The sequence below is a fragment of the Podarcis raffonei genome, chromosome 3 (genome assembly GCF_027172205.1).
Source record: "Podarcis raffonei isolate rPodRaf1 chromosome 3, rPodRaf1.pri, whole genome shotgun sequence".
In the NCBI taxonomy this organism is placed as follows: domain Eukaryota; kingdom Metazoa; phylum Chordata; class Lepidosauria; order Squamata; family Lacertidae; genus Podarcis; species Podarcis raffonei.
In genome coordinates, this window is record NC_070604.1 from 77,110,480 (window position 1) to 77,127,480 (window position 17,001).

At 46.5% G+C, this 17,001-nt stretch overlaps 1 protein-coding gene across 1 annotated transcript; it reads right to left on the bottom strand.

Moving 5' to 3' along the window:
* Window positions 1-5,729: 5,729 nt before the first annotated feature.
* RHOU (ras homolog family member U) lies at window positions 5,730-16,538 on the bottom strand. The gene is made up of 3 exons (XM_053382519.1): window positions 15,849-16,538; window positions 13,078-13,136; window positions 5,730-7,966 (listed from the first exon to the last, which is right to left on the bottom strand). Exons 1-3 carry the CDS (start codon window positions 16,165-16,167, stop codon window positions 7,511-7,513), a joined length of 834 nt encoding a protein of 277 aa, XP_053238494.1. The 5' UTR covers window positions 16,168-16,538; the 3' UTR covers window positions 5,730-7,510.
* Window positions 16,539-17,001: the final 463 nt, after the last annotated feature.

Here is a 17,001-nt window from a genome sequence, read left to right on the forward strand (position 1 = left end):
TTTATCAGGATCATTCCAACATGGTCCCTTGACAGAGGGAAACATGGAAAACAGTTTCTGGTTAACATCCGTACTTAACTGTTAATTCCCAGAGACAGTGGACAAAAGGATCTGGCTAGAAGGACAGCCAAATCTAAACGGGGGGTGAACAAGCCCAGCTATGCCAGTCCTATCCCATGACCCTCTGAAGCCCTACATTTGGGGTTCAAAAAAATCCTAAAAGAGCTCCTCATGCCATCTATTTCCCATTACTTCCCTGAGAAACAGCCTGCCAACTTCAAATCAGATTTTTGCTTTTTAAATAAGCGTTGAAATGGCATCTTTGGCGAAATCAAATCAGTCCAGAACACTGTGTTCTTGTTAACTTAGATCAGTTTCAATTGTTGCAGCCTCATGATATGGTGTATTCCTCTTGACCCTTGCCCATTATTACATATAAGAGTGGATCAGAGGGAGTTAACTGGGTGGGCTCAGGAAGTGGAGAAAGCCTTGGTGTGGGATGAGAAGGTACTCTTAAAGAGGTGGTGGTGTGCCCTGCCCTTAAGAGGACCTTCCTGGATCCAGAAGTGTTGACGTTCTATCACTTGGGTGCTATTATTCCCTTCTTAGGCAAGATGCTCAAGATGGTGGTGGCAATGTGGGTGGAAGAAGTTAACCATTTGGACCCTTCTGAGTCCAGACTCAGGCCCCAGTATGACACCAAAACAGTCTTGGCCACCTTGGTTGATGACTTTTGTTGAGAGAGGGACAGAAGAAATGAAGTTATATTGAGTCTCCTTCACCTCTCAGTGACGTTTGATCATAGTATCCTCCTGGAGCAGCTTTGTGGATTTGGAAATTGGGGGGGGTGTGTGCTCTGCAATGGTGTCACTTCTACTTCTGTGCCATTGTGGGAGGGTAACCATTGTGAAATAATTTGCAGTGTCCTGCAGGGGTCAATCTAGCCCCCCCCCCAACACTATTTAACACCTAGAGTACATGAAGCTGTTGGGGGGGTGTCATAAGTACTCAATGACATGCAGCTCTATCTGTGCCATATGAATCAGCAGAGGCGGGTCAGGTGCTGGACTGTTGCCTGGAGGTGCTGTGCGCCAGATGAACTTGAATCCAGACAAGATGAGAGCATTGTGAATTGCTGGCTCTCAGATCCAAGAAGGGAGTAGATGACCTGTTATGGACAAGGTTGCTCTCTCCTGAAGAAATGAGGGGGTACTCCTCAATTCAGCCTTGTCACTTGAGGATCAGGGAGGCTTGGAGTACCTATTTCCATTTCTGGCTTGTTCACCAATTATGGACGCCCGTGATTGCAGTGACCCATGTTCTGGTAACCTCCAGACTGGACTATTGTCGCAAACGCTTTGTGGGTCTTCCCTTGATGGTTTGGAAGCTGCAGCCAATGCTGAATGCAGCAGCCAGGCTGGGGGAGGACACACCACACCGGTTCTTAAAGGTCAGCACCGGCTGCCGGAGTGCTTCCGAGCACAATACAAGATGCTTGCGTCGACATATAAAACTCTATAAACTACTTGGGCCCTCTTAAGAAGTGCCTCCTCCCACATACATCTGACCAGATGTTATGTTCAGCAGGGGAGGCCTTGCTGGTGGTCCCACCCCACTGTAAAGTATGTAATATAATAATAATAATAATTTATTATTGATACCCCACCCATCTGGCTGGGTTTCCCCAGCCACTCTGGGCAGCTTCCAACAAAATGTTAAAAATACAATAAAACATTAAAAACTTCCCTAAAAAGGGCTGCCTTCAGATGTCTTCTAAAAGTCAGATAGTTGTTTATTTCCTTGACATCTGATGGGAGGGCGTTCCACAGGGCAGGCACCACCACCAAGAAGTCAGATAGTTGTTTATTTCCTTGACATCTGATGGGAGGGCTTTCCACAGGGCAGGCACCACCACCAAGAAGGCCCTCTGCCTGGTTGCCTGTAACCTCACTTCACGCAGCGAGGGAACCACCAGAAGGCCCTCGGAGCTGGATCTCAGAGTCCATGCTGAATGATGGGGGTGGAGACGCTCGCTCCTTCAGGTATAACGGGTGTAAGGCTCCCCTGAGATCTGTGGATATACGGCAGTATACCAATAAATTAAACACATATGTGGGGTTTCTCTTTAGTGCCCCCCTTCCCTCCAACGTATTCTGGTTCCATCATGACATACCGTACCTTTTTGCACTGGCCTTTAAGGGTGCAGTCACGAGTATCACTTCTTCTGCTACATCGCTGCTGCATCTGCTTGCTGTTTGATACGGTATAACTGATGGCTTACTATTGTTAAATACTACATGGCTCATTTGTTTTAAGTAGTGTGTAACCTGCATTGAGACTGCATCGTAAAGGATGGGTATAAACGTACATGACATCCACACATACATTAAATAAATTGGACCTTATCGGCTATGGAATACGTGGCAGGGTACATAGAAGGTCTGTTTGGAAGCAGACAGCTTCCCAGGACCCCAATTTGGAAGGAGAATATGTCCTTCCTCTATTGCTATGCGCTGGAGTGAGCCGTGTAACAGCACAGACCTATTTTAGGTTGTTAAGAAGAGCAAGCTCAATGTGCCATTTAGGCACCAACAATGAAATTGAGAGCAGCCCATGAAATGCACCCCTCAGGACATGCAAGTAGCCTCATGCTGGCTGAGGGTTATGTAAGTAGAAATCATCAGACTTCCTTTGGGGTAGCTGCATGGGGAGAGGAATGCTGTCTGTAAAACAGGCAGGCCAAAGAGCCATCAGAATTTATTTTCAGAGGGGAGGGGGAATGATAACGTTCCCACAGAAAGCTTGCTTTTAAGTATAGCCCACACTTTTGAAAACAAAACATCCTAAGGCACATCAGATTATAGGCTACAGGAGACACTTCCTACTCAAAGAGGCAAATTAGGTGTTATTGTTTGTTGTTTTTTTAAAGAAACATTCGAGAACAGTGTGTAGCTTGCAGTATACCAGTATCTACAACAGTATTAAATCATTTAATTCATATATACCAAGTCATCACACTGTTTGGAAAAAAAGAGAAGTCAGAATGAGCTGCATTTTTAAAAAGCCATGATTTTTGCAGCCTTATGAAACTTGACTGCGTTATGGAGTGTATGGTTTGGTATGCGGCCTGAGCAGCCCCCATGTGTTAATAGTAGATAGGCAAAGTTTCCACTCCCTTTCCAGCAAGCATTGTACTCCTTTTCAGCTCCCGATAAAAATGTAATCATCCATCTTTTATTCCCATTGCACAGGGGAGCAATAAAGGCGGCAGGGTGTGTGTGTGATATTGGCCCTTACATTCGAGTCAGTATCCACATACCCACAGATAACACCAAAGCCCTGCATATAGAAAGTTCAGAAAACCAGATGTTAACTTCTCACCATTATGAGTTTATTGTTGACCATACGCAAGCAAGTTAACATACAGAGTTTCTGTGCAATGGAAACTTATTTTCCAAGCTATGGCACTGCAGGAGCAAACATATTTTTATTGAATCAGGCTCATTTGACTCCAGTCAAGATTTCCACTACACTTTGAAGCTTTCAGCAGATGATGTGTATTTTATGCATTGCTCCTAGCACACCTGAGTCCCATAGATTCTGGAATGTTGGTTATGTCAAACTAAGTCAGACTCAAGAGTAGACCCAATGGAATTAAGTCCATGGATTTCAGCAAGTTCACCTTGTGATTTAGTTGGGATTTGGCCTCGATCTTACAAAGTAGTTCAACTAGGTCAGGAGCAACATTGTAGCCAATTTTTATCAAGGGGTTTTGTAGAACCGGAGCCTATGCCTAATGAGGCTGTTAGGAAAAGACACAGCTTGATTACCGTAGCTCTTTAATAAATAAATAAAAGTTCCAATTATAGGATTTTCTATATCTGATTCAAAGTATTTGTAATGGTAAAATGGCTGTATATGCATTGAAGGATATGTACCCAAAGAACTAAAAACAAGCTCTTTTTGTAGTCATGCATCCCAAGATAAGTTAAGGAACATCATAGAAAGAAAGTCTGATGCCTCTTATCTCCAGCAGACTTCCTGCATTCCAGAACCATGTGGAATGGGCTGCAAGATGCCACTGGAGCAAGGAGAATCACCCAGAATTGGGCTTGGATTCCAATAAACATGGAGTTTCCCATCCATTCCCTCCCCAAGTAACCCAAACCCCACCATATATTGTTCATGGAAGCTCCCACCCTGCAAGAAAGGCTTTTTAGAGACCACAGAGCAAACTTTCTTCTATAAACTTCCCTTCCTTTCACTCATCTTAGAATCCAGGCCAGACAGTTTTTCTTCTCCTTATGTACATACACTGTTACGTTTTCTCCTGGAGCTGGAGGGAGAATTTAGAATGGAGGAATGGCACAGAGAGTAATATGTTTAGATTTATTTTTTAAAACCTTCCTGCAAAGCCACTGCCCCGATCCAATTTGGGGAGCCGTGTAGCTATAATTTACTCAAATCTGAAAAGTTAGGCTATCTGATCATGGCCCTCCTACATCTTGTGTAGCTTGGCCCTCTGTAACATAGATCAGTTTGCTACACTAGAAAAGGAGAACAGTCCCGAAAGGTTGAAGCATCATTTAATGTAATTTAAACATGGCGTCAATGGAGGTAATCACAGATAAGCACGATAAGACACATGTAATGCAGACTTGGAAGAGTTTGTTTTTAAACACATTTTAAGAACAAGAAGGAACAAAATAAGCAGTTCTTCCAATTGTGAGGGGTTCCCCCGCTTACCCTTGATTTTCCCTTATTACCCTTACTCCATTTTGGTCTCTTTTCCTGGTTACTGTGACCTACGTTTTTATGAAGAGGGGACACCAAAAAGCCTAATAAGGGGAGTTGAAAGGATTCAATATTTAAACCACACTGCAAGTGAAAGGACTCCCCCCTCTTGATTTCCCTCTGAAACTGTATGCACTGCTAGTTATGCTTTTATTACTTACAGTAATAAGTACAGTAACAAAATGACAGACTTACTGTATGCACTGAAAATTTAAAAAATTGTGTTCTACATTCTGATGGGCCATGCAAGTCTATGGTCCCTGGGAGTGTTTTCCTGGGGCTATGGGATGCATCAGACCTGGCTCTGAATATAAAAGTCAGACCAGGGGTAGGGGTGTGTGTGTGTTGAGATAGGACCTGCAGAAATCTCTGTGGTCCTTGCCTCACCAACATTTGAGGTCCAATATCATCAGAGGCCTAAAGGAAGCATGCTGGGGGTGGGTCAGGGAAAAGCATAGCTTTGATGGATCTCCCAAGTACCCTTCTCAATCCCCCTGAATCCAATATCATCAGAGGCCTAAAGGAAGCATGCTGGGGGTGGGTCAGGGAAAAGCATAGCTTTGATGGATCTCACAAGTCCTCTTCTCAATCCCCTGAAACTAAAGGAAACGTATGTAAGCCCTGGAAGTCGTGTCTGTGCATTCTCTCCCATCAGAAACGACAGGAGAGGAATAGTTCCCATTAAAAAAATATATCTGGAAAGGCAGAAACCGTTACTTCTGCCCTCCTGCAACAAGTCCAGCAGGGCTTTGGATAACTCTGAATCTCTCCTACTGCCCCCACCATCACCACCCACTGAAAAGATGGTTCTCCCAGCTGGGCAGGAGAGGGCTGCGTCAGTCTAAAGCTATTGCCCACAGTGAAACAGGAAACTTATCCCAACCAGGTTAGGAAAAATGAGAGCCACTGAAAAAAATGTAGGCAGCAACTTCACCTAAGGCTGGAAGAAAAATACTTTAGTGCCCTGTGTGCTAAACAATTGGGCAAGTAGGTGCTGGGATTACCACACTGGTATTTCTCATGTACAAGATGCAGTGAATATAGAGGTTCTGCAGGAGCCCTGTGAGATCTGATGTGGATTCTGTTTGCAGGGCTTGCATGTGTAGACTGCATCTAAGATGATAATGGAATGAATAAGAAGCCTACTTTAAAGGCGGTGGCTGGTGGGAGGAGGAATCTTGACAATACAGAAAAGGAGACAATAACTTAAGGCTTTTACGCTCATTTTGCAAATAACAGGTTCCTAAACAGCCCAATCTCCAGAATTCAGAACATTGCATTACTTAATTAGAAGAGGAATTTCTATAGGTAGATATTGGAGCAAATAATAATCCACATTTTAGATCCATCACATTGTAATCTATTGCAAGGGCAGGCCATTTTGTTAAAATTTAAAATATACCTTTGAATTGTCTTGAAAGGGATTTGGGTCACCACCAAAATGTGTTGCATGTCGGCTAATGTTCATTTTGTTCAAAGCAATATGGAAGACCATAAGAAATCATGACCAAGCATGCAGCCCAGGTAGTTACTACCACTGCTAGCCTGCATTTGTGATCATTTTAAAAAAAATATTTAAATCACTACATGAAAATTGACAGGGACAGATTTGGTATATTTTGAATCAGGACCAATTCCTATGGCCATGCATTTACCTGGAAGACTTTTCCATTGGCATCAATGGATGGATTTCCTACTGCTTATGACTGATAGCTTGTTCTAATCCCACCTCACCTTATATTGATAGGCACTGAATTCCATCATGCAGAAAGATGGCCCTATCTAAGGTACATAAATGTGTGGTACCTGACTATGTGAAAAAGACTATAATGTAATTAGTTGAGATTATCTTGTAGAAAACATCATCACATTGACTTAGACCATCAGATACATACATTTCACAGGTATTTGGTGCATCGTTTAAGGGGAGGATTACATCCTTTATAAATTGATAAAAAACCTGTCATGGGGTCTCTAGAAATAGAAAAGCAACCCAAGGCTATTCAAAATATCATCATCATCATTATTTTTTATAATTTGGCAAGCATGCACATTTACACCATGTAAAAGATCTGTAAGTCAGGGATCTACAAATAAGATGCAGTTATGTAAGCAGCTCATTGTGTTAAGACATCCCTACACTGTGCATGAAGTAGGCATATCGTCTTAAGAAAAATATATAGGATTTACGTGCAGATTCTGCTAAATTTATGAAACTATGGATGTTTCTGGAATGCATGATATAGTTTCTGAAGATGGCAAGACTGAAAACGGGTGCGTGGGAAGCCAAATGTCATTAAGTAGCACACATTTTCTAACATCCACCTGTCAAACTCTGTCCTCCTATAGTCTTTTCCTGGTTTCTGTGTCGCCTTGGCACCAGAGGCCTCTGTTGCAGCTCCTCCCACTTCTGCATGGAGTCAATTCCTCGGCCCAGCTTCTGGTTTCACAGAAGTGTGGGGTAGTTGTCCCTTGGCAACAGGAAACTCTACTTACTCCGGGTGGGAACCTTCCACCTAATGCACATCAACCAGCTCCCTCAGGTCCTCCTCCCACCACCACCTCCTCCTCCTCCAATGACAACGGATGACTTTTAGCAGCATGTAGAGCTGTGGAATTCAGTCTGTGTGCTCTGGAATAGAGAGATTTTGAGCTAATATAGCTTTGACCCGCTCCCAGTATCCAACTGCTGTTTTCAAAGCCTTTGCAAAATATACTATACAAAACAGCAATACTTTTTCCACCAGGATTTGGAGAGGTTTTTCATTTTGTCTGGAGTCCGGCTTTTCGATTTCTTTGGCTGCTGCTGAGTATCCGAGTACTGAATGCCAGCAACAATGGCTGCATCAAAGACTTCTTTGAGGTTTTTCTGAGTCAAAGCGGAGCACTCGATGTAAGAGGCGGCTTTTATTTCCTCGGCACAGAGCCTCGCGGCCTCCTCCGCCACGGGCTTTTCTTTGCATTTGTCCAGCTCAATGAGGACCTTGACGTCCTCCCGGAGGTCCGATTGTGTCCCAACGAGGATAATGGGTGCTTTGGGGCAGTGGCATCGGATTTCAGGAACCCACTTCTCGTTCACGTTCTGGAAAGAGGAAGGGCTCACCACGCTGAAGCACAGCAGGAAGATGTCTGTGTTGGTGTAGCACAGGGGCCGGAGCTTGTCAAATTCATCCTGGAGGAAAATGGGGAAAAGAAGCGTGAATGTTGAGAGACCGTTTACTCAGCCACAAAAAGCCCTTCAAAGGTTCAAGGTGAGGGAGAGAGGTGTTCCAACTCCCCAACTGCTTAAGAAATCACCCCACATACCTAGGAATTCCTGCACAAACCCTACATCCTCTCTGTTGCCTCTTCCCCTTCTTTGCAACTTCTAAATAGGGCTGCAGCTGAACTTACAGATCAGAGCTTTCAGGGAAATGCTGGGATATAGCTCTCCTGGGACTGCACCCACTGTATGATACTGCAAGGGATTGCATGTTTGAATGCTACCCCATTTTTAAAAATCCTCATAAACCCAGCAAATCAGGGCAAAGACTAGGCTAGCCTCCATATTCCCCTGACAAGCAAAGGAGTTTTTGACATGGGACATCGTTCCTTTTTATGACCCACCTCCTGCATTAGGAAGTGGCAAAGTCCTATAAGGCTGTCCCAGATGATTCTGCTGAATGCATAGCCATACAGGAGGGATGATGCAATAAAAGCAGGCCATGCATCCAGCAAGAACTGACAGGCAAATGGGAAACTGAATTGAACCAAAGGAAAGGCTTTGCTGAAAAGACAGCTTTTACCCTTTTCCTAGTGGAATTCCTCCGAGATTACTATTGGGTTTTGTTTCATATAGCTGTTTTCATTAGTGACCCTGGAAGGGAAGTGGGAGCACGTAGATGAAACTTACAGATGGCACTAACTTAGGAGGCACTGTAAATACCAGAAGGATTGATGAGAACTCATGCGGGATGAATGGGATAGCCACCTGAACTGGTGCAACACAAAGGGAATTAAATGGAATTAACACAAACCTAAGCAAAAGGAAAGAAAATTGCCACCTGGAGATTTGGCAGCTGGAAGAGAGTCACGCAGAACCTGATCTCCGGATCTTGTCTAATCACAAGATGGCTATGAACTGCCAGTGCAAGCAGTTGTAAAAGGGAAAAGGCAGTTCTCAGATGCATGAAGCAATGCAGAGATCCAATCTGATGTACTTGGCCACAATCCAGCAAAGAGTTAGGTAAATTTAAACTAGAAGTGACTTTGCCCCAAAACATGAGACAGTGAGATTTTCTAGGGACCGGAGTGAATAACAGCAGCACTTCTTGAACTCTGCACCTCACCAGGTGTCAGTGGGCAGTTTTCGGGCTCCAGTGCATACCAAGAGACTGGGTTTTTGTACCTCTGCTTAAGCCCATTGATAAGATTCTCACCAATGGTTAATTAGGACTAGCTCAGAGTAAACCAGCTACAAGGAACTACTACAGGAAACAAATGGGGAATTTCTCCTGTAAGCAGAAACTAAAAGATCTTGACTTGTTTACTTTAAGATGCTGCAAACGTCCCACAGAAAGTAGCACAGCAATCTGATTTCCAACCTAACTGTGTTGTACCAATTTTGCAACCACAGTCTTCAAACTAATATTAGAGTAACACTTAATTTGGTGAAGTGTAAAACACTCAGGAATATTCTGCGGAAGTAAGAGTTCAAAGTTCAAAAGAGAGCTGCACAGGTATTTCTGGCTATTTGTCCTGGTCCTTTGGGCTCTGTGGTGTTAGGAAGGGCTTGCTGCCCCCCCCCCCCCGAATATGGGAACAGTGTGGATGGGGTTATTTTGTTTAGGACTCCCCTGGTCAATCTCTGCATCAGGTTATCTATTAACCCTAAATTTGTAAACAGGCCACTTCCTGCTGCCTCTCCGTGGCTTGGAACATTGTCTGAGTAATCCCAGGCTTCCTTGCTCTGTGGGTACCTACTCTCAGCTTGGACTAAGGCTGTGGTCTGAATGGATCAGGCTGGCCTGTGCCAGAACACTTTGCATAGTCTAGAAGAGCGCCTTTTGACCTCTTTCAGCATTATGCAATGCAGTCTATGTTCACATTAGCAGCTTGAAATACAGGGAGGTAATTCCCCCACCCACCCCTGCATTTTAAGCCCCAGTCGCATGGTTTTGTTCACATCAGAGAGAGGGCAGGGATGCCTCCACCCAACATGCACTATGTCTTTTTGTTTCCTTGCCCCCGCAACTTCCTCCCCCCGTCCCTGGAACTCTTATTCATTAAGCTCTCTCTCCTGCACATGCACGATATGCACGATGGCTGCTAGGGCATGTTCACATTGGCACTTACTCTGCATCCAGTTTTCTAGTTGTATGGAAGCTGGTTTGAGGAAAAGAACACATCAAGCAGCAGTGTTTGTTAATTAACTTACAAGATCAATATGATTTGTGTCTAATGGTCCTATGAATGAAGCTTCTAAAGCCAGCAGTAAGATAGCACTGCATGCAGAGTGGGTGGTAACATGAACGGACCCTGAATATTGTTTGTTTGCTTGCTTCCTATTTCAATGTGTTTCTTATTTTGATTTGGTTTATCAGAATGGTTTATTGACTGAGCAGGGGAAAGCAATGGATCTGGACAACTGAGGAATTCAGATGATCAAGACTCAGTTGATGAGAGATTTCACACTAAATCCAGGCAAAGCTTGATACAGGAAGGTGCGAGGGATTTAGCACCACACTGTCATATAACGTGATCCTCTGGAAGGATTCATGATTTAATATAGCCCTTCAGAGGCCTGCTGTTCTAGGTTCATATTTATTGTTGTCATCCAGTTTTCATGATCTACACTTGACACACTTCTGGTGCCATGAATAAAGAACACCCTTACGTTCACATTTCCCAATGTGCTGCCTCCCTCCCCACTCAACCTCCATGCTATGTGCCCTTTTGTAGCTCTTTCTATGCAGCAAAACACGGATTTTGCCATGGGGTATGATTTTCTGATTTGTGAATCCTGTGTGATGATCAGAGTGTTCTGGTCCTTTGCAGTTTATAGTCTATTGCAGGGACAGCCTAACAAAGGAGAGACCTTCCAGATCCTGTTTCAGATCACGGCAGTATGTGTCACTTCTGAACCACTAAAGATTCAACTAACTCTTACATGAAAATCTAATTGTGGGGAGGAAAGTCGCCACATACCACTCATGAAAATCAGCTTAGTTATGTAGCAGTGTCTTTAAGTGTAGGGTTACAGGTAGGTAGCCGTGTTGGTCTGCTGTAGTCGAAACAAAATTTAAAAAATCCTTCCAGTAGCACCTTAGAGACCAACTAAGTTTGTTATTGGTATGAGCTTTCGTGTGAAGAAGTGTGCATGCACACAAAAACTCATACCAATAACAAACTTAGTTGGTCTCTAAGGTGCTACTGGAATGATTTTTTTAATTTTGTGTAAGTGTAGGGTTTTGTGTATGTTTTTTTAAAAAATTGCCAGTGGGACTGTTCTAGATCCTAGTGTGGGTTAGATTTTTAAAAATCCTTCATTCCCTGTCCTGACTGAGAGCCCCATAAAAAGGACTCCAGATCTGGACTGAGGCCTCATGCCGACAATGTATGCAAAACACACACACACACACACACACACACACACACATACACACACGGGGGGGGGGAGAACTCCACTCCACTTACTGGCCCAGATATGCAGCTAACCAAATCTTTTGTTAGGCCCAGAGGCTTCAAGAGGAAGCAAACCAACTCCTTGCCTGCACCCAACCTTTCCTTCTTGCTGACAGCAGGACAAAAGCACAACCTCACTGGCCTCCCAAACCAATACAATTTGCCTCAGTTGTGGTAGCATTTTAATTAAAATACAGCATGCTTCCAAGGGTTTTAAATTAAGAAGAGCGAAGAGCAAACACAGTCCGAGATGCACCTCCAGTGCCAATGTTTTGTTGCCAAACTAAACATGCATCTTAACTTGCTAAGGGTTAACTTGCTAAGGGTCTCTTACTTGGAAAAATTCTGAAAGAACACAGACGTGCAGTTCTTCAAAATACATCTAAAGAAATTACTACAAGCCCCCTTCCACTTGAATACACTTCTTTTCAGGGGTACTTGCAAAAGAAGACTGAGGTTTACAGGGCAAGAGTCAGGGACACTGGGTTCATGAGCTCATTTGTTTCCCAGATTTAAGCCCCTTAGGAAGCAAGGCTAGAGCCAAAGAGTCCTGTCACTTAGCTTTGGAGGCAGAGTTTGAACTGAAGCATGCTGTACCGCACTGAAGCTGTGGGCCGCGGTTACAAATATTTGCACAATTAGAGCTTGTTTACATGTCCTCATAGTAATTGTCGCATTGATGTCATTGTGTTGCTTAAAACTGGAATGCGTTCCCACAAGGCGTAGAATTGAGGAGCAGATTCAGAGATTGAGATGAATTAGGAGTGCGAAAGAAAGCCCTAGATTATCAAGGCTCTTTTTCCATCTCTTATCTACAGCTAACAGGCCACAGGAACAATGGATCTAGGACAAAGATGTCACGAGCAATCATGGCTCCAAAAGGCCCTCCATAACAAGATGGAGAAGACAGCCACTAGGTGCCCACAGCTCATTTGCTGCCAGCTGCTGGATTACCCAGTATCAGCCAGCAGGAAACAGGAAGTCCCCTTATGCATTGTGTGTTAGAAGCGACCACTCTATGAAAATGCACTCAGAGAGCTTGTAAAGAGAAAACTCCCATGCGTCACAGTGTGTAGCGCAGTATATTTTTGCAAATCAGGTAGTGGGCTGCTTGCAAATTCACATGTAAACATGTGCTTTTGTTTCACACATGGGTGACTCATCGCCACCCACCTTTGCGCAACAGAAGAATACTCCTACCGCAAATCAAAGCAGGAAGTCTTTCTCCTCCCACAGTAGCCGGTCCTTCCTGTGTAGTCCTGGTACTCACATTACTCTGGCAACAAGGGAGCTGTTGCAGGGCTGCTCCTTCCCATGCCCTCAAGGTAACTGAGAAGCTACCTGGGACAAGGCCATGCTGCAGCCCTTCCCCACACAAAGCATCAAGCCTTGGGATGCTGGGATATTCCCAATGTGGGGGGGACCTGCATTTGGGCTCCTGCTGCCTCCTCCCAGCCTTCTCATGTCACCCAGGGAAGCAGCCTGGGAAGAAGAAGTGACAATGCAGAGCACACACCACTCCACCCAAAAAAGGGGCTTAGCTCTTTCTTCCTCCCCGTTCCTCACTCTGCCCCAGGTTAGGCCGCCCTACCACTCAAGTAAGTAAGTAGTTTTACTGACCTGGCCAGCTGTGTCACAGAGCTGGAGCCTCACTGGCCGGCCATCAACGGATACAACAGCTGAAATGGAAGGGGAGGGAAGAGTCAGTGAAACTTTCATCCACTCATGAAGAATTAGGTGTTTCCTCGTATTTATTTGAACCGGTTGTGATTTAAGGAGCTCAAAAGCCGCCTCAGTCCCAACTCTGAGGCCTACCCAAGCCCTTCAGGGCTTTAAAAATTTGGTACACTCCAAATGGGCTAAGTAGCAAAATCACTGAATGATGCAAAAGAAAGAAGAGAGCTGCCCCCAAACACTCAGGCAGTTTTGTATCCCTATTCCCTTCAACTTACTTGAAGATTGATTTTCTTGTCACTTCTCCCCCCCCCCCAAAGTCCTGGCACAAAGGAGGCCCCTAACCCAACCCCTCATTGCTTTAAAGCAGAAAAGACAATGCAAATATTGACACATCCCTTGCAAAGCTGCTGCTCTTTTTGCATCCCTTTCAGTTCTGACTAGAGGATTTATCATTCCACCCTCAGAAAAGAACTAGCTTGATAAAGAACCACGTGTAATCACAGGCCATTGTTACCATCGCTTCCCTGTTTAAGCACAATATGCTATTTTTTAATTGAGGGGGTGGGCTTTGCTTGGTTTAATCCCCTCCCCCAAAACGGTTGCAGATTTATTGCTTTTGTCACTTCCTTTTGCTGCATCAATTTTCAATACTGCAGAAAAACTGTGCCCTTCGGGTATTTGCTTACTGCAAAGCAAAACCGCTTGCAGTTTAATGTGAGGCAGTAACGTGCTCCAGGAAGGAGTGGCTGTCTGGACTGGGCTCACATAAAGTCTCTAAACTCTACTGCTGGGGAAGCAGCTGAGCACACCTAACTCCCTTTGAACTCTATGGAACTTACTCCCAAGTATACCTGCTGCAGAGGGCTGAGTTGCTCGGGTCTAAGCTGGTGCAAAGGACAGGGAGAGCACCTTTGGTGACATGAGGTTGTAAGAGCCTGTTCTTCAAAATGAGAATGTTTCACCACAAAGGACAAAGGCCACAATACAGCGGCAAACAACGAAGAAGACCCCAGCACTTCCACAGCAGGTCAGCAGTGTGTTTTCTGTTTGAAGGGCATTTGAATATCTGGACAGTGAACACACACAAACCACATATGACTGAAACTCCCAATAGTAGGTGCGTGTTTATCACATGTTCTCAGACATGAAAATGCCCTTCAGATGTTGAAGAAGAGACACAGTCAGCACAGAAATGCACGGGGACACCTCTTTTCTGTAAAAACGTGAAGTAGCTCTAAGATTCGAATCTATCCCCGAAGGAGTTAAGCCAGGACTGATGACCCAGCAGCTTCCACTCAACACCCAGAAACCTTATTAAAAACTGGGAAGATTGACAGGGGCTATTTAATTACAACAATTCACACGGCAAACAGCAGAAAGCCATCTCTCCACGCTGTTCCCTGCCCCCCCCCCCAAATCAATGGAGATTTAAACTAATAGAAGATGGGGGAGGGGACTGGACAAGGGCTTACTTTTCCCCCTTCTGAACCTAACTAAAGGGATAAGGATTATGAGACAGCCAAGAGGATTTGCAAGATGATAGGAAAGTGTGACGTTTTGGGAAAATAAAGAACAGAATTATCTGTGTGGGCACAGCACGCTCAGCATAGCGCCTGAGCCCGGGGTAAATCAGACCCACACGAGCCCTTGGCAATAAAAGTACTTTGCCCTGAAAGATGAATATCCGCCATATAAAGGCATGTTTATATATACACCCACCCACTACAGGTTGCCCCCATAAGAACTAGTTATAATTCAAAGGATCCTGTTTTTAGTTGTTACCAAGTTCCTAACCCTCACGCCTGGAAATGGCATGGAAAATACTGTTATAAATGGTGGAGGCTTCAAAACTCAGAAGCAAACAAGTACATTAAGGAGTATGCATGTGTCAGCCTCATTTAATACAGTGGAACTTAACTCCAAGTAAAAATCGCTTGTACAGAGTCAGACCATTGGTCCAGCCAGCTGCGGTTCTCCAGAATTTCAAACGTGGGCCTTTGAAATGCCAGAGATTGAATGAGGGACCCTCTGCATGAAAAGTCAATGTTGCACCGCTGAGTTACAATCACCCTTGACCTCGGTTGTTTCGAAGTCCAGGTCAAGATTTGTAAAAACCTTTCAACCTTGCAAAAAAAAGGGGGGGCGTATTCCAGAGGAAGCACAGCACGTCTGCATTTTAGACGGCGCGTGTTATATACAACTAAATACGAATAATTTGGTTTATGCAGGGCACTTCTTCAGTTCGGGCTCTCAGTTATGATCTGGAACGGGCATGAGAAAGGAAAGGAAAGAAAGGAGAGTTTCTTTTTCACGTATCTCTCAGAGCTTCTTTCTCTATTAGACGATCCTCCCGAGGAAAGAGGCTTAATCTAACCCGTTTGGTCCCCTGACCTTAAGACTGATCCTTTCCCAGTATATTCGGACGTGGAGGTGGGGGATCCTCTTTCGGCCCCTCCTTTCTACCTGCATCCACCTGGAGCTCAAAGAGCAACGCAGCTTTTCCTCGCGAACTTCCCAAGGAGGGGAGCCGCCCCTTTTTGAGTCTCAAGACTGGAAATGGACGGCGATTGAAAGAGAAGCCAGAGTCCACGCGGCGCTCCGAGGGAGAAATGCGCCTGCCCAGCCGGATCGCAGGCTGGAGGGGGCGCCTCGCCGCGACCCTGCTGCCCGGAGGGGAAGTGCTTCCTCGGCAGCCTCCGCCGCCGCCCCCTTACCTGAGAAATTGTCGAAGGCGGTGGGGATGTACTCCGTGGGGTAGCCGTTGGTGGTGTAGCTCACCACCAGGCTGGTCTTGCCCACCGCGCCGTCTCCCACCAGCACGCACTTGATGCTGCGGCGAGGCTCGGCTCCGCCGCCGCCGCCAGTCCCGCCGCCGCCGCCGCCCGCCCCGGCCCGGCAGCGGCTCCCCAGCGCGGCCCCCAGCGCCGCTGCCCGGCTGCTGCGGACCCTCCGCGGAGGCACCGGGGGCACTTCGCAGCCGCCCGGCAGCGGCTTGCTGATGTAGCCCGTCTCGCCCTCTTGCTGCGGCGGCATCCGCCTGGCTCCCGGGCGGGAGACCCCCTCCGAGGACAGCGGAGCCACCGGGGGACGAGGGGAAGCAAGCCAGGCGCGGCGGCGCGGCCGGCCCAGGGGAGCCGTCCTAGGCAGGAGCGCCCAGCCGGCGCAGCTCCGGATCCCTGCACAGCGCTGCCGCCCGAGAGACGCGCCTCCCGGCTCCTCCGCCGCTCACTGCGCGCCGTCTCGGGGAGCCTGGCCGGGCGCTCCGCTTGCAGATGACATAATACACCAGGAGACCCGGGGAGCGAGCGAGTGAGCGAGCCGAGCAGGGCGGAGGGCAGCCGGAGGGGAGGAGCCAGGCGCAGGAGAGGCGGCCGGCAGGCGGCGCTACAGGCAGCCCAGGCGGACGCGGGAGGCCAGCCGCCGCCGCCGCAACTTGTGGACGGCGTGGAATCCTGGCTGCGTTGGAGAGCGCTTCTCATTGGACGGCCGCTGTTCCTTTCGAACGCTGACGGCAATTCGGACGACGCCTATTGGCCGGGCATGTTTCGCATAGCTCCCCCTTGCCACGCTTCGCCCAAGGCTAACGCGCCGGCCCGCCCCTCCTTTTCTCACCTGCGAGCGAAGCCCCTTCTCCTTCCTCGGCGGCTTCCTGACCTCTTTCCCGGGAGCCCCTTCCCCGCGTGGCCCCCCGCTTCCGAAAGGGCAACCGCGTTGAAGAGCGACAAAGAGCCCGGTGGCCCCTTGAAGGCGGCTGCATTTAGGGTGGCATTGGGCTCTCGGCCCTAGTGAATGCCCTGGTCTTCCAGGCGGCACAAGTCACTGCGTGGTATTTGCAGAACGATACTCAAATGCTGCATTTAACACGCT